This window comes from Hordeum vulgare, chromosome 4H, assembly GCF_904849725.1.
Source record: "Hordeum vulgare subsp. vulgare chromosome 4H, MorexV3_pseudomolecules_assembly, whole genome shotgun sequence".
NCBI lineage: Eukaryota > Viridiplantae > Streptophyta > Magnoliopsida > Poales > Poaceae > Hordeum > Hordeum vulgare.
Window position 1 is genome coordinate 92,254,172 of NC_058521.1, and position 24,743 is coordinate 92,278,914.

Here is a 24,743-nt window from a genome sequence, read left to right on the forward strand (position 1 = left end):
TTCTAAGCATTTTTCATGTATGAAGTTTTTGAATTTGATGCACGGTTATTTTGCTAGGAATTAAACCATTTTAATATGGCATCATGCAAATCAATGCAAACATTAGGTTAAACTTTTTAAAACATGCATGAAAGTTGCTTATTATGAATCTACATGAAATTCTTGACATATTACATATATAACACATTTTAATATGGTGCATTATTAAATAGTTATTAGCAATTTAAAAATATGCAATATTCTGTAATTAGGGAATGTTGTGATTAATTAGGAAATTCGTTCTGTCGAAAAATAACAACGAGCGGGCCAAATCTGCTCAACGGGCCTAGCAGAACAACCGAGCGCATCATAACTATACTACGCACATGGCGACATATAGACAAGGGGGGCATCTCACCTAGTGGGTCGAGCCCATGGCGAGGCGGGGTTAGGCTGGTCAACATGGGCGGGGTGCAGTGCTGGGCTGAGGGCGACGCGGGCCACGTGAAGACTCGGGGCCGCTAGGCATTGCTGTGCAGTTGGCCCGGGTAGATGCCGCCACTCGGCCGGGATGGGTGATGCTGGACTGCGGAGGGTGGAGTGGCCTTGGTGATGGATGGCCCACGCGAACGGGAGGCCAGGTCTTCGAGCGGGTCGAACCATGTGCTCGATCCCGACGGCACACCAGGGCACGATGGCGCGCTCCAAGGCGATGACGGGTCTCCGGCGGCACAGAACGAGCGAGGATGGGAAGATCCGGTGGCAGGGCACCTGATCCGGTAGCTGCCGACGATACACGGCAAACGGAGCTCCATGGGCGACGGGGACGTGCAGCGAAGAGGGAGAGACCGAGGGTGAGAGACAGATGGAGGAGAAGAGAGAGGAGCGAGGGGGATCCAGCCTGGCAGAGCAGCTCGCCAGCGGCGGCGGGCACGATGCAAAGGTGGGGGTGGCCGCAGCTCCTTGGTAGTGCGGCCTCGGGGCTCGGGGCGGAGGGAGGCTACAAGGGCTCCTAGTTGCGGTAAAGGGTGGCCCTGGGATCGGGCGCCGAAGGCGGCTCGGCCCAGATCGGGCCCGGGGCAGGCCAGATCTAGGATTGGTTGGCCCGACGGATGGAGGCTGCGGGATTGGGTTGGGTGCGTGAGGATTGAGGAGGGAGTTAGGCTTAGGCCAACTAGGCAGGTATGGGGTGCTTACATAGGGAAAGGAGGGCTACGTTTAGTAGTTTTAGTCCGTTTTCGGACCGTTGGATCACGATCCGACGACTCTGATCAAAGGGTTATGCTAGATGGGCTAGGTTGGGCTGTGTAGAGGTGGTGGGCTGAGATGAGAGGGTAGTTTGTGGCCACGCACGGAGTTTTTAAACCGGCTATAGTACCGCTATACATTCAGCGGTTCGGGTATCAAACGACTTCCGATTGCGACAAAATTTGGCAGGCGGTCTACTTACCCGATAATAAGACCGAACACCAACTTTCAACCCAACCCGAGAAAGTTTTACACACAGCTTTTAAAACAATATCTTAATGATGTCGCAGATGCGTGTGTGTGTGGTTGGTTCCGAAACGATCAACGACAAAAACAGAGAGAACCGACAACTAACAACAGATGCAAGTTTTGAAAAATGACAGCAATGGAGTGTGATGCAATGCGGATGATGCGCATGATCCAATTATGAACGCGATATCCTAATAAAACACAAGGCGACAGCGGAATAAAAGGGGAATCTTGTGGAGCGTCGGTTTCGGGCTATTATAACTCTCCTACACTAACAAGAGATCTCGCCCGGAGATCTAAGATTGAAAAGGGGAAGAGGAAGAGGAAAGGAAGAGGTCAAACCTAGTTGCTTCTTTGACAACGAGTGCAACAATGAATCTTGAAGGTTTCAAAGATATGAAGAATGACATGGGGAACGAGCACGAATTCAAAAGAAATTTCGGCAGCACTCCGGTATGAAAACTTGGATCAACGATAACCACCATGATAGCAACAATCCTTAGTAAAAGCTTTAGGTAAAATCATCAAAGATAACTTCAATGAATAAATTATGAGTTGAAAATATCTCATGATCAAAGAATTGGTGAGTTTAAATATCTCATTCCTGAAACAATTTCTCTTCGAGACCCCTCATGAGTCAAGAATGATATAATACCACCTCAAAGGATAATGGAGGAAGAATTTCACTTGGAGATGCAAGAGAAATAATACTTGAGGTTCTCCATCAAGAATCTTGAAGAATAATTTGAAAATAATTACATCCTTAACAAACCACCATGAAGAGCCTACGCATACAAAAGAATGAAGAAAAGAAATGAAGGATGAAAAGAATAAGATTGAGGCCTTGCCATGATTTAGATGAAGCTTCACGAAGAGATACTTGAGAAAACTTGAGACTTCGGAAAAGAAGAGATGGACAACTTAGAACCAAGAATTTGATATCATGATCCACTTCGGAAGAAGAATTGAAATCACCTTGATGAAACAAGAATAAGTAATATGTTATGCTTATCCTTCATCAAGTTAAATTGATGGCAAGCAAGAGATTTAGCATACCACTTATTATTCTTGCAAAGATTGAGGAGAGATATGAGCACACACTTGAAGAAGTCTTGGAAGAAACAACGATAAGAATTTGGAATGAAAGAGGATAATACAAATGAACTAGGCTACATGAGTACAAGAGAGCATGATTCAATTAGAGAATGCTTGAACAAGCCATCGGTAAGAATTTCAAACGAATGGGGATACCAAGAATGAACGAAGATACAAGAGAACAAGTAGATCATGATCCGCCTAATAGAAAACTTGAATGAAGCACTGGAATAATTGAGATACGAACAAAGATACAACAATTGAGAAGAATTTGAGAATGAAAGCTGAAAGCTGAGAACGAAGAAATCTTATGAAATGATGGCCTTTGGAGGATCGAGAAAGGAAAAACAACTCTGAAATGCACCAGATAGATATAGAAGAATTTTCTCATGCTTGTAAACAATAAGAGAGAATAGCATCAAGCTAAGATGACAATCTTCAGAAGAGTGGACAAGATTGTAGAGAAACACTTCTTCGGTCCTCCAAGCTGAGAATGATGACGAGAACACTACCATGAATTATGAGACACTCCGGCATAATGAATCAGGAAAAAGTTGAGCCAATGATGACAATAATTTGAAAACATTCTTGGATGAGGGAATATGACTGATGAGAATCATTCTTACATCATATTAGATTTTTTTTGAGAAATCTCTAAAAAGAATAGAAAGGCCAGGTAGGATCCTCGGAATATGTGTGGGTTATGGGCCCACTCAAAAGAAAACACTGTTTGAAAGATTGCTTAGGAAGAGATATTGCACTTGTACAATTGAAAACTTGATGAGATTGAGCACCTAGGAATAATTGAAAGGATTTGAAATTAAACATGAATCTTCTGAGATATCTTGAGCACTCCGGGTAGAATAAAGAGGGATGAATAAATAGTAAAAAGGTATGAAAGTGTGGCAAAACACGTAACAATGTCACCCAAAAGAGCATGGAACAAACAGGAATTATAGATACGTTTGGGACGTATCAGTACCTTTGGCATTATTTGTTTTGATAGCTCCATATCGATAGACCTCCTCGATAACATAGGGTCCTTCCCATTTGGAGAGGAGTTTTCCTGCAAAGAATCTGAAACGAGAGTTGTACAAAAGAACATATTCTCCAACTTTGAACTCACACTTTTGGATTCTTTTGTCATGCCATCTTTTAAATTTTTATTTAAATAACTTTGCATTTTCATAAGCTTGGGTTCTCCATTCATCTAATGAGCTAATATCAAATAACCACTTTTCACCAGCAAGTTTGAATCATAGTTGAATTCTTTGATTGCCCAATATGCTTTATGTTCTAACTCAAGAGGCAAATGACAAGCTTTTCCATATACCATTTTATAAGGAGACATACCCATAGGATTTTTATATGCTGTTCAATAAGCCCAAAGTGCATCATCTAATTTCTTAGACCAATTCTTCCGGGACCTATTGATAGTCTTTTGTAACATTAGTTTTATTTGTCTATTGCTAAGTTCAACTTGACCACTAGACTGAGGATGATAAGGTGATGCAATTCTATGCTTAACATAATACTTAGCAAGAATTTTACGGAAAGCACCATGAATAAAGTGTGAACCACCATCAGTCATTAAATATCTAGGGACTCAAAACCTTGGGAAAATAACTTCCTTAAGCATTTTAATATAGGTGTTCTGATCAGCACTACTAGTTGGAATAGCTTCTACCCACTTAGTAACATAATCAACAACAACCAAAATATGTGTATACCCATTAGAGGAAGGAAAAGGTCCCCTGAAATCAAATCCCCAAACATCAAATGGTTCAACAACAAGTGAAAAATTCATAGGCATTTCTTGACACTTACCGATATTACCTATTCTTTGACATTCAGTACAAGATGGTACAAACTTATGGGCATCCTTGAAAAGAGTAGGCCAATAAAAACCAAATTGCAATACCTTATGAACGGTTTTGTCTCCCGTGTGATGCCCTCCATAAGCTTCGGAGTGACATTTCTGTAGGATTTATTCCTGTTCATGCTGAGGTACACATAGTCTAATAATACCATCTACTCCTTGTTTATAAAGATGCATGTCATCCCAAAAGTAATGTCTTAAACCATAGAAGAATTTTTTATTTTGTTGGTATGTGAAGCTAGGTGGTATGTATTTAGCAACAATATAATTAGCATAATCATCATACCAAGGTGTACTATTATAAACATTTATTGCAGCTAATTGTTCATCAGGAAAGCTATCATTAATAGGTTGTGGGTCATCAAGAATAATTTCAAGCCTAGACAAGTTATCAGCTACGAGGTTCTCTGCTCCTTTCCTATCAGTGATATGCAAATCAAATTCTTGTAACAGAAGAACCCACCTAATGAGTCTAAGTTTAGCATCTTTATTTTCCATAAGATATTTAATAGCAGCATTATCGGTGTGAACAATAACTTTAGAATCAACAATGTAAGATCTGAATTTATCACAAGCAAACACTACTGCTAAGAATTCTTTTTCAGTAGTAGCATAATTTCGTTGAGCACTGTCCAGAGTTTTACTAGCATAATGGATGACATTCAATTTCTTATCAACTCTTTGTCCTAGAACAACACCAACAACATAATCACTAGCATCACACATAATATCAAAAGGCAAGTTCCAATCAGGTGGTCGAACAACACATGCAGTAATTAAGGCTTTCTTTAGTGTTTTGAAGGCTTCCAAACAATAACACAAAAGGAATATCCTTTTGCAAAATATTTGTAAGAGGCCTAGAAATTTTAGAAAAGTCTTTCATAAACCTCCTATAGAAACCAGCATGACCAAGGAAACTACGAATACCTTTGATATCTTTAGGACATGGCATTTTCTCAATTGCATCAACCTTAGCTTTGTCCACCTCGATGCCTCTTTTAGAAATTTTATGGCCCAAAACAATACCTTCGTTAACCATAAAGTGGCCGTTCTACCAATTCAAGACAAGATTTGTTTGTTCACATCTCTGCAAAAATCGATCAAGATTGCTTAAACAATCATCAAAATACTTCCCATAAACAGAAAAGTCATCCATGAAAACCTCAACAATATGTTCACATAATTCAGAGAATATAGTAGTCATACATCTTTGAAAGGTAGTAGGTGCATTACATAAGCAAAAAGGCATACATCTATAAGCATAAGTTCCAAAAGGACAAGTAAAAGTGGTCTTTCCTTGATCAGGTTGTGAAATAGGTATTTGTGAAAAACCAGAATATCCATCAAGAAAGCAAAAATGTGTGTGTGTTTAGATAGTCTTTCTAACATTTGATCAATAAAAGGCAGAGGGTAATGACATTTTCTAGTTGCTTTGTTTAATTTTCTAAAATCAATTATCATTCCATAGCCTGTGACAATTCTTTGTGGAATAAGTTCATTCTTATCATTAGGAACAACAATAATACCTCCCTTCTTAGGGACACAACGAACAAGACTTACCCATCTACTATCAGGTATAGGATAGATTATACCTGCTTCCAAAAGTTTCAATATTTCCATTCTTACCACTTCTTTCATCTTCGGATTTAACCGACATTGGTGATCAACAACGGGTTTAGCATTAGGTTCCATATTAATCTTGTGCTGACATAGAATGGGACTAATGCCCTTAAGATCATCAAGAGTATATCCAATAGCAGCTCGGTGCTTCCTTAGGACTTTCAATAATATTTCTTCTTCATGTTCTGAAAGGTTGGCACTAATAGTAACATGATATATCTTTTTCTCATCAAAATAAGCATATTTCAAAGTGCCTGGCAATTGTTTTAATTCAAACACAGGATCACCTTTAGGTGGAGGGGGACCTCCTAGAGTTTCAATAGGCAAATTCTGCTTAAGCAGAGGTTGTTGTTCGAAAAAGATTCTATCTATTTCATTTCTTTCACGCATATGCAAATGATTTTCATGGTCTAGCAAATATTTTTCTAAAGGATCAGTAGGAGGTACATCAATAGAAGCAAGACCAATAATTTCATCCTTACTAGGCAAATCTTTCTTATGCGGTTGTCTACTAAACTTGGAAAAGTTAAATTCACGAGATTCATCACCAAAGCTAACACCGACAATTTGTTTCTTACAATCTATTTTGGCATTGACGGTGTTCAAGAAAGGTCTACAAAAGATAATGGGACAAAAGTCATCTTGTGGGGAGCCAAGAACAAGAACATCAGTAGGGTATTTTATCTTCCCACACAAGACTTCAACATCTCTCAGAATCCCAATTGGTGATATAGTATCTCTATTGGCAAGTTTAATAGTAACATCTATGTCTTCTATTTCAGCAGGTGCTGTTTCATTCTTAATTTATTAATATAAGGAAAAAGGAATAGCACTCACACTAGCACCTAGGTCACATAACCCATGATAACAATGATCTACTATCTTAACTGAGACAACAGGCTTGCCAACAACTGGTCTATGTTTATCTTTTTTATCTGGTTTGGCAATTCTAGAAGCTTCATCACAAAAGTAAATAACATGCCCATCGATATTATTGACCAAGAGATCTTTAATCATAGCAACACTAGGTTCAACTCTGATTTGTTCAGCTGGTTTGGGCGTTCTAACGTAACTTTTGTTAACCATAGTTGAGGCTTTAGTATGTTCCTTCATCCTAACAGGGAAAGGTGGGTTTTCAATATAAGCAGTGGGAACAACTGGATCAACATTGTAAATGATAGTTTCTTTTTTAGATTTTACCAGTTCTTTAATTTCTTCTTTAATAGGTTGGTGATATTTAAACCACTTCTCCTTAGGGAGATCAACATGAGTAGAAAAAGATTCACAAAAGGAAGCTACTATCTCAGAATCAAGTCCATATTTAGTGCTAAACTTTTGAAAAGCATCGGTATTCATAAAACATTTAACCAAATCAAACTTAGGTTCAATACCTAACTCTTTACCTTCGTCAGTTCCCAATTTTAAAGTTGCGTTTAAATTTTTCTAAAATATCCCATCGGGATTCAATAGTCTTCTTCATAAAAAAACTAGTACAAGAAGTATCGAGCATGGATTGATCATTACGAGAAAGCCGAGCATATATTTTTTGAATAATAATTTATCTTGAGTGCTCATGATTTGGGCATGCATATAACATTGACTTAAGCCTCCCCCAAGCTAGAGCGATACTTTCTCCTTCACGATTCCAAAAAGAATATATATAATTCTGATCTCGATGAACTAGATGCTCTTGGGTAACGTAGCATAAATTCAAAATTTTCCTACGCCATATTCAGATCTTCCTATGGAGAGACCAGCAACGAGAGAGGGTAGAGTGGATCTTCATACCTTTGAAAATTGCTAAGCGGAAGCATTGCTAGAACACAGTTGATGGAGTCATACCCACAACGATTCAGATCGCGGTGTGATTCCGATCTAGCGCCGAATCACGACACCTCCGCGTTCAACACACGTGCAACCCGGTGACGTCTCCCGCACCTTGATCCAACAAGGAGGAGGGAGAGGTTGGGGAAGATCTCTGGCAGCACGACGACGTGGTGTCGATGGAGAGACGAGGTCTCCCGGCAGGGCTTCGCCAAGCACCGTGGGAGAGCAGGAAGAAGAGAGACAGGGTTGCGCCGAGAGAGATGGAAAACCATGTTCTCAAAGGCCAAAAACCCCCCGCTATATATAGGGGGAAGGGAGGGTGGCGCCCCCTTTAGGGTTTCCCTCCCTAAAGGGGGTGGAAGCCCTAGATGGGAGAGGGGGTGGCGCCCAGGAGGGGGAGAGGGGGTTGGCGCACCCCTGGTGGGCCTTAGGCCCACCTGACTTAGGGTTTCCCCCCTTTCCCTCTCGCTGGCGCCTTGGGCAGTGTGTGGGGGCGGGGGTGCACAAGCCCACCCTGGGGCTGGTTCCCTCTCACACTTGGCCCATGTAGCCTCTTGGGGCTGGTGGTCCCTCCCGGTGGGCCTCCGGAACCCTTCGGTGGTCCCAACACTTTGCGGGTGGCGCCCAAAACATTTATGGCGTCCAAACCCATCCATCCTATATATTAATCTTTACCTTCGGACCATTCCGGAGCTCCTCGTGGCGTCCGGGAACTCATCCAGGATTCCGAACAACCTTCGGTAACCTCGTACAACAAATCCCTATAACCCTAGCGTCATCGAACATTAAGTGTGTAGACCCTACGGGTTCGGGAGGCATGCAGACATGACCGAGACACTCTCCGGCCAATAACCATCAGCGGGATCTGAATACCCATGGTGGCTCCCACATGTTCCACGATGATCTCATCGGATGAACCACGATGTCAAGGATTCAATCAATCCCGTATACAATTCCCTTTGTCTGTCGGTATAGAACTTGCGCGAGATTCGATCGTCGGTATACCCATACCTTGTTCAATATCGTTATCGGTAAGTCTCTTTACTCGGTCCGTAGCACGTCATCCTGTGACTAACTCCTTACTCACATTGAGCTCATGATGATGTTCTACCGAGTGGGCCCAAAGATACCTCTCCGTCACACCGAGTGACAAATCCCGATCTCGATTCGTACCAACCCAACAAACACTTTCAGAGATACCCGTAGTTCACCTTTATAGTCACCCAGTTACGTTGTGACGTTTGATACACCCAAAGCACTCCTACGGTATCCGGGAGTTGCACAATCTCACGGTCGAAGGAAAAGACACTTGACATTAGAAAAGCTTTAGCATACGAACAACATGATCTAGTGCTATGCTTAGGATTGGGTCCTGTCCATCACATCATTCTCCCAATGATGTGATCTCGTTATCAATGACATCTAATGTCCATGATCAGGAAACCATGATCATCTATTGATCAACGAGCTAGCCAACTAGAGGCTTGCTAGGGACACGTTGTGATCTATTTATTCACACATGTATTATTGTTTCCTGTTAATACAATTATAGCATGAACGATAGACGATTATCGTGAACAAGGAAATATGATAATAACCATTTTATTATTGCCTCTAGGGCATATTTCCAACAGTCGCCCACTTGCACTTGAGTCAATAATCTAGTTCACATCACTATGTGATTGTAATGAATTCAACACTCATACAGTTTTGGGGTTTGATCATGTATTGCTTGTGAGAGAGGTTTATAGTCAACGGCTCTGAACCTTTCAGACCGGTGTGTGCTTTACAAATCTCTACGTCATCCTATAGATGCTACTACGCCCCATATTAAACCATTCCAAATGATTGCTCCATTGTACGAATCCGGTTTACTACTCATAGTCCTGTGGATCAGTGACAAAGCTTGCATCGACGTAACTCCTTTACGATGAACTCTTTAATCACCTCCATAATTGAGAAAAATTCCTTAGTTCATTAGTTACTAAGGATAACTTTGACGTTGTCCAGTGATCCATTCCTGCATCACTCTTGTACCCCATGACTGACTCATGGCAAGGCACGCTTTAGGTGCGGCACACATCATAGCATACTTGTAGAGCCTACGACTGATGCATAGGGGGCGACATTCCTCCTTTCTCTTTCTTCTGACGTGGTCGGGCTTTGAGTCGTACTCAAATTTACACCTTGCAACATAGCCAAGAACTCCTTCTTTGCTGATCTATTTTGAACTCCTTCAAAAACTTGTCAAGGCATGCAATTCGCTGAAAGTTCCATTAAGCACTTTGATATTATCTTTATAGATCTTGATGCTCAACTCTCAAGTAGCTACATCTAGGTTTTCCTTGAAAAACTCTTTTCAAACAACCCTTTATGCTTTACAGAAATTATACATTATTTTCGATCAACAGTATGTAAACCACACATATTCATCAGAAACTCTATAGTGCTCCCACTCACCTTTTGGAAATACAAGTTTCTCATAAACTTTGTATAGAACCAAAAACTTTGATCATCTCATCAAAGTGTATATTCCAACTCCGAGATGCTTGCTCCAGTCCATAGCAGGATCGCTGGAGCTTTGCATACTTGTTAGCACCCTTTAGGATCGACAAAAATCTTCTGGTTGTATCACATACAACCTTTCCTCAAGGAAACCATCGAGGAAACAATATTTTGACACCCTATCTGCAATATTTCATAAATGATGCATCAACTGCTAACAAAATTTCAACAGACTTTCAACATCGCTACGAGTGAGAAAGTCTCATCGTAGTCAACTCTTTGAACTTTGTCAAAAACACTTTTGCGACAAGTCGAGCTTTCTTAATGTTGACTTTTCACCATCATCATCTGTCTGCTTTTTAAAGATCCATTCACAGTTAATAGTCTTATGACCATTAAGTGGTTCTTCCAATGTCTATACTTTGTTTTTCATACATGGATCCTCTCTCGGATTTCATGGCCTCCAGCCATTTGTCGGAATCCGGGCCCACCATCGCTTCTCCATAACTCGTAGGTTCATTGTTGTCTAGCAACATGACCTTCAAGACAGGGTCACTGTACCATTCTGTAACAGCAGTACGTGACCTCGTCGACCTACGAGGTTTCTAGTAACTTGATCTGAAATCTCAGGATCATTATCATTAGCTTCCACCTCAATTGGTGTAGGTGCCACAGTAACAACTTCCTGCGCCCTGCTACACACATACTGGTTGAAGTGATGGTTCACATAACCTCATCAAGTTTCCACCAAAACTCCCACTCAATTCTTTCGAGAGAAACTTTTCCTCGAGAAAGGACCTGTTTCAAGAAACAAACACATTTGCTTCCGGATTTGAGATAGGAGGTATACCCAACTGTTTGGGTGTCCTATGAACATGCATTTATCCGCTTTGGGTTCGAGCTTATCAGGCTGAAAACTCTTTCACATAAGCATCACAACTCCAAACTTTTAAGAAATGTCAGCTTAGGTTTCTCTAAACCATAGTTCATATGGTGTCATCTCCAACGGAATTACGTGGTGCCCTATTTTAAGTGAATGCGGTTGTCTCTAATGCCTAACCGATAAACGATATTGGTAATTTGATAATAAATATCATAGTATGCACTATATCTAATAGTGCACGACTATGACATACGGACACACCATCAGACTATGGTGTTCGAGGTGGCATGAGTTGTGAAACATTTTCACGTGAAACTATTTTCACATTGTCTTAAATGTTTACCAAATTCGTAACTCATATATATATATGTTTACCTCCACGATCACATCGTAGACATATTATCCTTTTGTCACGATGATCTTCAACTTCACTCTGAAATTACTTGATCATTTCAATAATTTAGATTTCTGTTTTATCAAGTAAATACATTGGTATCTACTCAAATCATTTGTGAAGTGTGAACACAATGATATCCACTGCGTGCCTAAGTACTCATCGGACTGCACACATCAAAATGTATTACTTCCAACAAGTTACATTCTTGTTCCATCTCACTGGAAAAAGAGGTCTTGAGTCATCTTGCCCATGTGGTTTGATTTGCATGTCTGAAGCAATTCAAAATCAAGTGAGTCAAACGACCCATCCACATGGAGTTTCTTCATGCGTTTATACCAACATGCATGGTTTGCATGTTTCAAACGTTTCAGAAATGAGTGAGTACAAAGATCCATCAGCATGGAGCTTCTTCATGCATTTTATATCAATATGACTCAAGTAGCAGTGCCACAAGCAAGTGGTACTATCATTACTACTTTGTATCTTTTGGTAACAATATTATGAACATGTGTATCACTACGATCGAGATTCAATAAACCATTCATTCTAGGTGCAAGAGCATTTGAGGTATCATTCATCTAAACAGAATAACCATTATTCTCTTTAGATGAATAATCGTATTTGCCATTGACATAATCCAATCATGTCTATGCTCAACGCAAACACCAAATAACAATTACTTAGGTTTTACAGTAATCTCGATGGTAGAGGGAGCGTGCGATGTGTGATCGTATCAACCTTGGAAACACACACACATCGTCACCTTGCCTTTAACTAGTATCTGTTTATTTCGTAGCTTTTATTTTGAGTTACTAACACTTTGCAATCGAACCGGTATCTTATACCCTGGTGCTACTAGGAGTACTAGTAAAGTACACATCAATATCATGTATATCCAATCTACTTCTGTCGACTTTGCCAGCCTTCTCATCTACCAAGTGTCTAGGGTAGTTCCTCTTTAGTGATTGTTCCCCTTATTTCATAAGCACATAGTCTCGGGTTTGGGTTCAACCTTTGGATGTCTTCATAGAGCAGCAACTAGTTTGCCGTTTAATGTAGTATCCCTTCAAGCCCTTTCCCTTCTTGAAACTAGTGGTTTTACAAACAATCAACAATTGATGTTCCCTTTTGACTTATACTTTCGTGGTGTCAAACATCACGAATGGCTCAAGGATCATCATATCCATCCTCGATATTACATAGTTCATTACCAAGCTCTAGTAGGGATGTGTCAGTGACCTTGGAGAATTATCACTGTCTCATGCGGAAGTTCAAATCCCACTCGATTCAAGCGATTGTAGTACTCAGATAATCTGAGCACATGCTCTACGGTTGAGCTCTTCTCCTTTACTTTGCAAACAAAGAATCTCGTCGGAGGTCTCATACCTCTCAAAAAGGGAAAAAGCATAAAATCCCAATTTCATCTCTTGGATCATCACGTATGTCGCGTGACGTTCGAAACGTCTTGAATGCCTTAATTCTAAGTTGTTCAAGCAACACACACTGGACTATCATGTAGTTATCAAAAACATGTATGTCGGATGTTCGCAACATCTACAGACCATGCTTGCGGTTCAGCACACTGAGTGGTGCATTAAAGACATAAGCCTTCTGCATAGCAATGAGGACAATCCTCAGTTAACGGACCGAGTCCGCACAATTGCTACTTCTATCTTTCAACTAAGATTTCTCTAAGAACATATCAACTACCGTAGAGCTATAGCGCAAGTTACATAATTTGCAAAGACCTATTTGACTATGTTCATGATAATTAAGTTCATCTGATGAACTCCCACTTAAATCGACATCCCTCTAGTCATCCAAGTGATACATGATCCATGTCGACTAACCCATGTCCGATCATCACGTGAGACGGACTAGTCGTCATGGTGAGCAACTTCATGTTGATCGTATACAACCATACGATTCCTGTTCGACATTTCGGTCTCTTTTATTCGAGGTCATGTATGTATATTCTAAGCTCGTCAAGTCAACCTAAGTGTTTCGCGTCTGTAAATCTGGCTTACACCCTTGTATGCGAACGTTAGAATCTATCACACCCGATCATCACGTGGTGCTTCGAGACAACGATCCTTCACAACGGCGCACACTTAGGGGAATACGTTCTCGAATTTTTATGAGGGATCATCTTATTATGCTACCGTCGTTCTAAGCAATAAGATGAAAAACATGATAAACATCACATGCAATCATATAGTGACATGATATGGCCATTATCATCTTTGCTCTTTCGATCTCCATATTCGGGCATCGCATGATCATCATTTTCACCGGCGTGACACCATGATCTCCATAATCATGATCTCCATCATCGTGTCTCAGTGAAGTCGTCACGCCAACTAATACTACTACTACTATAGCTAACCGTTAGCAATGAAGTAAAAGTAGTAAACACATGGCGTTGCATCTCATACAATAAATTAAGACAACTCCTATGGCTCCTGCCGGTTGTCATATGCAACGACATGCAAGTCGTGAATCCTATTACAATAGCTTGATCATCTCATACATCACAACTTTGGCCATATCACATCACATGTCAAACCCTGCAAAAACAAGTTAGACGTCCTCTAATTGTTGTTGCACGTTTTACGTGGTTGATTTGGGTTTCTAGAAAGAACGCTTTCTTACCTATGTGACAACCAAAATGATGATATGCCAAAGCTATTTACCCTTCATAAGGACCCTTTTCATCAAATCCAATCCGACTAGAGTGGGAGAGACAGACACCCGCTAGCCACCTTTATGCACGGTGTGCATGTCGGCCGGTGGAACCTGTCTCACGTAAGCGTACGTGTAAGGTCGGTCTGGGCTTCTTCATTCCACAATACCGCCGGAAAAGAATAAGACTAGTAGCAGCAAGAAATTCACAAATCAATGCCCACAACCTTTTGTGTTCTACTCCTGCATGGAATCTACGCATAGAAAACCTGGCTCTGATACCACTGTCGGGTAACGTACCATAAATTCAAAATTTTCCTACGCCATATTCAGATCTTCCTATGGAGAGTCCAGCAACGAGAGAGGGGAGAGTGGATCTTCATACCTTTGAAGATCGCTAAGAGGAAGCGTTTCTAGAACGAGGTTGATGGAGTCGTACTCCAGACGATTGAGATCGCGGTGTGATTCCGATCTAGGGCCGAATCACAGCACCTCCGCGCTCAACACACGTGCATCCCGGTGACGTCTCCCACACCTTGATCCAGCAAGGAGGAGGGAGAGGTTGGGGAAGATCTCTGGCAGCACGATGACGTGGTGTCGATGGAGAGACGAGGTCTCCCGGCAGGGCTTCGCCAAGCACCGTGGGAGAGGAGGAAGAAGAGAGACAGGGCTGCACCGAGAGAGATGGAAAACCATGTTCTCAAAGGCCAAAAAACCCCGCTATATATAGGGGGAAGGGAGGGTGGCGCCCCCTTTAGGGTTTCCCACCCTAAAGGGGGCGACAGCCCTAGATGGGAGAGGGGGTGGCGGCCACGGGGGTAGAGGGGGTTGGCGCACCCCTGGTGGGCCTTAGGCCCACCTGACTTAGGGTTTCCCCCCTTTCCCTCTCTAGGCACCTTGGGGTGTGTGTGGGGGGTGCACCAGCCCACCCAGGGGCTGGTTCCCTCTCACACTTGGCCCATGTAGCCTCCTGGGGCTGGTGGCCCCTCCCGGTGGGCCTCCGGAACCCTTCCGGTGGTCCCGGCACTTTGCCGATGGCGCCCGAAACAATTCCGACGTCCAAACCCACGCATCCTATATATCAATCTTTCCCTTCGGACCATTCCGGAGCTCCTCGTGACGTCCGGGATCTCATCCGGGACTCCGAACAACTTTCGGTAAACTCGTACAGCAAATCCCTATAACCCTAGCATCATCAAACCTTAAGTGTGTAGACCCTACGGGTTCGGGAGGCATGGAGACATGGCCGAAACACTCTCCGGCCAATAACCATCAACGGGATCTGGATACCCATGGTGGCTCCCACATGTTCCACGATGATCTCATCGGATGAACCACGATGTCAAGGATTCAATCAATCCCGTATAAAATTCCCTTTGTCTGTCGGTATAGAACTTGCCCGAGATTCGATCGTCGGTATACCCATACCTTTTACAATCTCGTTACCTGTAAATCTCTTTACTCGTTCCGTAGCACGTCATCCTATGACTAACTCCTTACTCACATTGAGCTCATGATGATGTTCTACCGAGTGGGCCCAAAGATACCTCTCCGTCACACCGAGTGACAAATCCCGATCTCGATTCGTACCAACCCAACAAACACTTTCGGAGATACCCGTAGTGCACCTTTATAGTCACCCAGTTACATTGTGACGTTTGATACACCCAAAGCACTCCTATGGCATCCGGGAGTTCACAATCTCACGGTCGAAGGAAAAGACACTTGACATTAGAAAAGCTTTAGCATACGAACAGCACGATCTAGTGCTATGCTTAGGATTGGGTCTTGTCCATCACATCATTCTCCCAATGATGTGATCCCATTATCAATGACGTCTAATGTCCATGATCACGAAACCATGATCATCTATTGATCAACGAGCTAGCCAAATAGAGGCTTGCTAGGGCACATTGTGATCTATTTATTCGCACATGTATTACTGTTTCCTTTTAATACAATTATAGCATGAACAATAGAGGATTATCGTGAACAAGGAAATATGATAATAACCATTTTATTATTGCCTCTAGGGCATATTTCCAACAGATGCATAACATATTTTTTTGATGGAATTACAATTTCAACCGATTCTAGTTCCAAGATCCAATATCATCGCATAGCCTATACCATATCAATGCTTTTCCCTTCAAAGATAAAGGGAAAATCTTCTTCTTAGCTTCATCTCCGGGTAAACATGCAAGCCTAAATAATCCACAAATTTCATCCACAGATATCAAGTGCATATCAGGATGTTCGGTTCCATCTCGTGTATAAGGATTAGCTAGCAGTTGTTCTACCATACCCGAAGGAATTTCATATTCAATATTTTTAGCAGGTGCAGTAGCTTGAGGGGCAACTAATTGTGGTTCCGGTCGAGGTGAAGATACCCAGAACAAACCCCTCAAAGGATTGTTTTCCATAGTAGCAAGTGACAATAAATTTCAGCACATAGTAATAATGTTTCCTTACACATTTCCACTTACCAAGAGCGCTTCACTCCCCGGCAACGGCGACAGAAAATAGCCTTGATGACCCACAAGTATATGGGGTAAATTGTATCCTTTTATATAAGTAAGAGTGTCGAACCCAATGAGGAGTAGAAGGAAATGACAAGTGGTTTTCAGCAAGGTAATGTGTGCAAGTGCTAAAATTGTAAGTAGCGGAGTAGTTTGATAGCAAGATAATTTGTAACGAGCAAGTAACGATAGTAGTAAAAAAAGTGCAGCAAGTTATCCCAATCCTTTTGAGGCAAAGGACAGGCCAAAACGGTCTCTTATGATAACCAAAGTGTTCTTGAGGGTACACGGGAATTTCATCTAGTTACTTTCATCATGTTGGCTTAATTCATGTTCGCTACTTTGATACTTAGGTGTTGTTCTTACTTTAACAAACGTCCTACTTATGATTAACCCTCTCACAAGCATCCACAACTACGAAGAAAGTATTAAGAATAAATTCTAACCATAGCATTAAACTTTTGGATCCAATCGGTCCCTTACGGAATAGCGCATAAACTAGGGTTTAAGCTTATGTCACTCTCGCAACTCATCATCTAATAACTACTCCACAATGCATTCCCTTAGGCTAAAATATAGTGAACTGTCATGTAGTCGACGTTCACATGACACCAATAAGGGAATCACAATATACATATCATCAAAATATCGAACACATATCAAGTTCACATGATTACTTGCAACATGATTTCTCCTGTGACCTCAAGAACAAAGTAACTACTCACAAATGATAATCATGATCAAATCATAGGGGTATTAAATAGCATAGTGGATCTGAAAATATAATCTACAACGAAATAAACCATATAGTAATCAACTACAAGATGTAATCAACACTACTAGTCACCCACAAGCACCAATCTATAGTTCTAGTACAAAGATTGAACACAAGAGATGAACTAGGATTTTAGAGGAGTTGGTGCTGTTGAAGATGTTGATGCAGATAGCCCTCCCCAAGATGGGAGAGTTGTTGGTGATGATGATGACGATGATTTCCCCCTCCGGGAGGGAAGTTCCCCCGGTGGAATCGCTCCCCGGAGCGTAAAAGCGTTGCTGCCCAAGTTCCGCCTCGAGACGACGACGCTTCATCCCAAAAGTCCTCTCCTTGTTTTTTCTTGGTCAAAATGACTTATATACTAGAAGAGGGGCACCAGAGGTGGGCTTGGGTGAGCAAAACCCATCGGGGCGCGCCTGGGATCCCTGGCTTGCCCAGGTGGGTTGTGCCCACCTGGTGGGCCCCCTCTGGTACTTATTTGCTCCAATATTCCTCCAATATTCCATAAACATTCCTCGTAAAGTTTCAGCTCATTTGGAGTTGTGCAGAATAGGTAGCCTGACGTAGCTTTTCCAGGTTGAGATTTCCAGCTGCCAGAATTCTCCCTCTTTGTGTATACCTTGCATATTATGAGAGAAAACGCATATAATTCCTCGAAAAAGCATTATTAGTCAATAAAACAACATAAATAACAGTAGGTAAACATGATGCAAAATGGACGTATTAGTATACACCCGGTGGAAGGGCAACCTCCACAACCCACCTCTAGTGTGCACAGACTGGCTGGAACATCGGAACACCCAGACACAATCGTATTGGGAAATCAGGAAGAGTCTCTAGGGGTGTAGGAAATTTCCATCAACTATGTTGATTCTGCAGAATTATTTGACTGTAAGACTACGACTGTCGACATATATTTTATTGAAAAGATTGCAGATACCCTTCTCACTGATCATGATCCAAGGTCTATCGTTGAGTGCCAAAGGCGCTCCAACTGGCCTAAATTAAAGGATGCAATCCAAACAGAAATTGCCTCGCTTAACAAAAGAAAGGTATTCACTGAAGCAATACCTACACCTCCCAATGTTTTCCCTATGGGATTCAAATGGGTTTTTCTCCGCAAACGAAATGAAACCAATGAGGTGGTGAGATATAAAGTAAGGCTCATAGCACAAGGGTTCATGCAGAAACTCAGAACTAATTTTAATGAAACATAATCTCTAGTAATGAGTGGAACCACTTTCCCACATCTTATATCACTGGCAATGCAAAATCGTCTATCCATGCTGTTGATGGACGTCGTGACCGCATATTGATAACCCACAAGTATAGGTGCTCGTTTGTAGCCTTCTTCGATAAATAAGAGTGTTGAACCCAACGAGGAGCTAAAGGTAGAACAAGTATTACCTCAAGTTTTATCGACCACCAATACAACTCTACGCACGCTTGACGTTTGCTTTACCTGAAACAAGTATGAAACTATTTTGCAAGAATAAAACTACGAGTGCTTTACGAGAATACAACTACAAATAAATTGAAGGTAATAAAAGTGGATAGCTTTTGTCAACAAGAAAGTCATTTGTCCCTAGGCAATCGATAACAAGTACCGACAATCATTCTTGCAATTTTATATGAGGGAGAGGCATGAGCTAACATACTCTCTCTGCTTGGATCACATGCACTTATTATTTGAACTCTAGCAAGCATCCACAACTAGTAAAGATCATTAAGGTCATGAAACCCAACCATAGCATTAAGTATCAAGTCCTCTTTACTCCCATACACCATAACCCACTTATCCGCGTTTAGGCTGCTATCACCCCCGAAACACCGACAATAAGAAAACCATGAACATATTGCAACACCCTACAGCGGGGGCCCCTCTCGTTTTCACGACACGGAGGGCACCGTAGGATAGCACCATAAATAAAATATACAATCATACCAACCAAGATCATGATTAACCCATAGGACAAAACGGATCTACTCAAACATCATAGGATAGCCAAATATCATTGGGAAATAATATATGGAGTTGAGCACCATTTAAGTAGAGATTACATAGGGGAGAAGGGGTGTTGCACCGCTGCATAGAGGGGGAGAAAGTTGGTGTTGACGGTAGCAAGGTTGTTGATGTAGATCGCCGTCACGATCCTAGCCCCGACGACACTCCGGCGCCACTGGGAGAGAGGGGGAGAGACCCCCCTCCTTCTTATTATTCCTTGGCCTCCCCTAGATGGGAGGAGAGTCACCCTCTGGTCCATGGCCTCCATGGAGGCGGAGGGGCGGGAGCCCCTCCGAGATTGGATTTCCCTCCCTGTTCTCTTTTGTTTCGCGCTTCCCAGATCTGGCCCTTCACGGTTTCTTAAATTCCCGGATATCCATAAATCCGATTGCGCTGAAATGTTTACACGATGTTTTAACACAAATTATCTTTCTGGCGCCAGAAGAAGGGATCCAACCAACGTTCGAGGAGGTCACAAGACACCAGGGCGTGCCTGGGCCCTGTGGCGCGCCCTGGTGGGTTGTTGGCTCTATGGGCCCCCGTTTGCGTTGATTACACCTCCAAAAAATCACATAAATTCCAAATTAGTATCTCCACAAATTTTTATCACGTTTGGACTTCGTTTGATATGGATTTTTTGCGATGCAAAAAACATGGAAAAAAAGAACTGACACTAGGCACTAGATCAATAGGTTAGTCGCATAAATCATATAAAAAGTTGCCAAAAGTATGTGAAAGTTATATAATATTGGCATGAAACAATCAAAAATTATAGATACGACGGAGACGTATCACATATCTTTACGGGTCACTAGATTTGGACATATATATGAAGGTTCGTGACGGAATCTCGTTCCCGAATAACAGTGCAAAACGCAACATGTATTGTGTAAAGCTCTGTCTTCTTAACACAAAGTATAAATCATGTACTATCCCGGTGTCAGTCAAGCAATTGGTTCATACTTTTTAACGTGCCTCGGACTTTTCAACCCTCACGCAATACATGATCGCAAGCCATGGATATAGCACTACGGGTGGAATAGAGTATGATGATAGGGGTAAATATAGAGAAGGCAAAAAAGTAAGAAAGTCTCACATCGACGCGGCTAGCCAATGGGCTATGGAGATGCCCATCAATTGATATCAATGTGATGATTAGGGATTGCCATGCAACGAATGCACTAAGAGCTATAAGTGTATGAATGCTCCATATGAAAACTAAGTGGGTGTGCATCTAATCCTATAATGAAAAATTCCCAGCGATATATGAAAGTGACAACATAGGAGACTCTCCATATGAAAAACATGGTGCTACTTTGAAGCACAAGTATGGAACTAGCATGCCCCTTCTCTCTTTTTCTTTTTTTCTTCTTTTTTTTTCCTTTTTTTATTTCTTTTCTTTCTTTCTTTTCTTTTTTAATATATTTTCTCTCTCATTGTCCGGAGTCTCATCCCGACTTGTGGGAGAATCATAGTCTCCATCATTCTTTCCTCACTAGGACATGCTCTAATAATGAATAATGATGATCATCACACTTCTACTTACTTATAACTCAAAAGAAATAAAAATTACAACTCGATACCTAGAACAAAATATGAATCTACATGAATGCCTCTGGCAGTGTACCTGGATGTGCAATGATCTAGCGCAATATGTATAAAAAATGATGCACGGTGGGTGAGCCAGAACTACTATGTCAGGTATATGATCATGCAAAGCAATACGACAATGAATGCTCAAGTCAAACGGAGGCGTTGAAAATTGCATGGCAATATATCAGTAGTAGAAAAGAGGGCTTTGATCCACTTGATGAAATCCCATTAGTAGAAAAGAGGGCTTTGATCCACTTGATGAAAATTGCATGGCAATATATCACTAGTAGAAAAGAGGGCTTTGACCCATGGGGGCATCGGTCCCGGTTCGTGAGGCCAGGGCGCCGGCCGGGCCTTGTGGGCCATTGGTCCCAGTTTGTCTGGCCCCGTTGGTCTCGGTTCCAGACATGAACCGGGACGAATGTGCCTCGCTCCTGGCCCACAACAATTAGTCCTAGTTTTTGGCTGGAACCGGGACCAAATGTTGTCCTTCACTCCCGGTTCCGTCCACAAACCGGGACAGAATGGTTGGCCTATATATACCACCCGACCGCGAGCAGAGCAGTGCACTGCTCTGCTTTTTTGGCCGGCCATGGGAGAGCTTTGTGGTGCTCTAGATCACCTCCTATGCACATGAGGTGTTCGATGAAATGCCCAAGCCACACTTAAGCTTTTTCCTCTCGAAGCTCCTTGTCCAAGCTCCATTTTCCTCTAGTTTTGAGTAGCTTTGGCGGTCCGTCCGTGTCCCGTCCCCATCCTCACCGCCGTCGATCGCCCGCGCCCATCGTGGCGTCGGCACCACCGTGGTTAGTATCTTCTTCTTATTTTCTTTCTAAAAGAAAAAAGTTCTTGCTTGTATGATTTAGATAGATACTTGTGTAATTTTCTTACTTATATTATTGTTTGTTATTATATAGTGCGGTGGTTTTGGTACCCGCCTCCGTCGGCCCTCGTCCTGTCTATGATTCAGATGTGGTATATATTATCTTTTATAACTATTTGTTTTATTTAGTGTTTATGAAAATTATGCCGACCAACGTGACATAGATTTTTTAATCTAGGAGGAATGGGAACCGGAAATTCGAACCGACATACAAATTCTTGCCGAGAAGTTAATTTTGGTTGAAAAAGAAAAAAGTTACTTGAAAGAAAAAATACAAATAGTTGAAGAGGAGAAGATGATATTGGAGTTGGATGTTGCCGATGTGCGTGACGATCGCACGATCAAGATGAATGCAATGCGCTGGAAGATTAGAAACATTAGAAAATATGTCATTCATACTGAGGCTTGGTATCATTATGGTGTTGGATCAATTTGTACCTTAGTTGCGGTTATGATCGCATTTGTTGTTGCATTTAAATTTAATAGTTTCAATGTATGTTCTAATTAGATGCTCTAGAGAGCTATATGTTGTTCAATAATGAGAACCATGTAAGAACATTATGCACTTATTTTGGTCACTACCGTACTTTGGCTTTAATGTGATGATGATTTCCATTAATTTGGTGACTTCTCTATTCATGATATGTTATAATGGTTTTTAATACATGCACCCATGTGGAAAAAATGAAATAAGTTCGAAAAAATGAAATGCCTTTTGTAACAGATGAGTTTTCCTATGAAACCCTCATACTTCGAAAGAGATTGTCCGATTTGTACACGAAGTGCATCCATTTTTTTGGCAACCCTCTCAACTTTTTAGCACATGCTATGTGGGTGAAATAATGATACCATGCCAACTTTCAAGCTATTAAGAGTTCATTTGTAGTGCTTTCCAATTTCTGGGTCATTTAGCTCCAAGAAATCAGTAAAAGCATGAAAAATACCAAATGAAGTCAGAAAATGTTGAAAATTGATGATGTGGCCTTGAATGGTTCATTTTGAACACACAGAAAGTGTGGAGTTCAAATAATTTCGAAAAAATGAAATGCCTTTTGTAACACATGAGTTTTCGTATGAAACCCTCATACTTCGAAAGAGATTGTACGATTTGTACACGAAGTGCATCCAGTTTTCGTGGCAACCCTCTCAACTTTTTAGCACATGCTATGTGGGTGAAATGATGATACCATGCCAACTTTCAACCTATTAAGAGTTCATTTGTAGTGCTTTTCAATTTCTGGGTCATTTAGCTCCAAACTATCAGTAAAAGCATGAAAATACCAAATGAAGTCAGGAAGTGTTGAAAATTGATGACGTGGCCTTGAAAGGTTCATTTTGAACACACAAAAAGTCTGGAGTTCAAATAAGTGCTTAAGATGTCCTCTTTTGGTACTGCCCATGAAGACACTGTTTTTAGTGTGGATCTACATGAGATGTTATCTTTCATGTGTCAAATCATGTGAAGAATAGATCTTGTTGGAATTTCTTGAATCATGTTGAATCATGTGGAATCATGTGGAATCATGTCGAATCATGTGAAGAATAGATCTTGTAGGCATTTCTTGAATCACGTCGAATCATGTGAAGAATAGATCTTGTTGGAATTTGTTGAATCATGTCGAGTCATGTGGAATCATGTCGAATCATGTCGAATCATGTGAAGAATAGATCTTGTTGGAATTTCTTGAATCATGTCGAATCATGTGAAGAATAGATCTTGTTGGCATTTCTTGAATCATGTCGAATCATGTGAAGAATAAATCTTGTTGGCATTTCTTGAATCATGTCGAATCATGTGAAGAATAGATCTTGTTGGAATTTCTTAAATCATGTCGAATCATGTGAAGAATAGATCTTGTTGGAATTTCTTGAATCATGTCGAATCATGTCGAACCATGTGAAGAATAGATCTTGTTGGCATTTCTTGAATCATGTCGAATCATGCGGAGCTTGGTGAAGAACCACCTGTTCTTGCCGGTCTTGAACCTCTCCTCGAGCTTGGCCTTGGCGGATTTGGCGGCGGTGAGCTTCTTGTCCTTGGTGGTGAGGGAGTCGGGGGCCCCGGAGACCACCTCCTTTCGGTCAATGTCGAGGGTGTAGCGGGTGGGCATGAGGTGGGTGATGTTGAGGAGCTTGAGGAAGACCTTGCTGCGAGACTTCTTGGCTGCCTTCTTGGCCGAGTCCTTAGGGATCACCTTCTTCGGGTATTTGGCCTGGCCGGCGACTAGGCAGTGCCCGTAGGGGCGGTCGCGGGTGACCTCCTCGAACACACGCACGATCACCGCCTTCTTCCCGGTGTACCTGCCCTGCAGCAGGATCACCGCCTTGCCCAGCTTCAGGAACTTCATCATCTTCCTTCTCCTCTCCTCGCGTTGTGTCGACGCCGGTGAGTTTCGGGTTGGTGGAGGGGTTGGAGGCTGTGGGCGGGGGAAAGCTGGCGGCGTGGGTGGGTAGGAGATTATATAGGGTTGGCGGCGCTAGGGTTTCTCCGAATCATGTGAAGAATAGATCTTGTTTTTGGTGGTTCTTTACCAAGCACCTCGGCCGTGGCAGGACACGCCATTCGTGTCGGTTTGTGGCACCAACCGGGACCAAAGACATCCT

The 24,743-nt window shown here is 41.9% G+C and overlaps 1 protein-coding gene across 1 annotated transcript in view; it reads right to left on the reverse strand.

Annotated features, from left to right (window-relative positions):
• LOC123450315 (60S ribosomal protein L27-3-like) overlaps positions 1 to 24,490 on the reverse strand; it is a 36,928-nt gene extending 12,438 nt beyond the window's left edge. Inside the window, exon 1 of the mRNA XM_045127634.1 lies at positions 24,085 to 24,490. Coding sequence (XP_044983569.1) covers positions 24,085 to 24,490 — 406 coding nt within the window. The remainder of the gene's footprint in view (positions 1 to 24,084) is intronic.
• Positions 24,491 to 24,743: the final 253 nt, after the last annotated feature.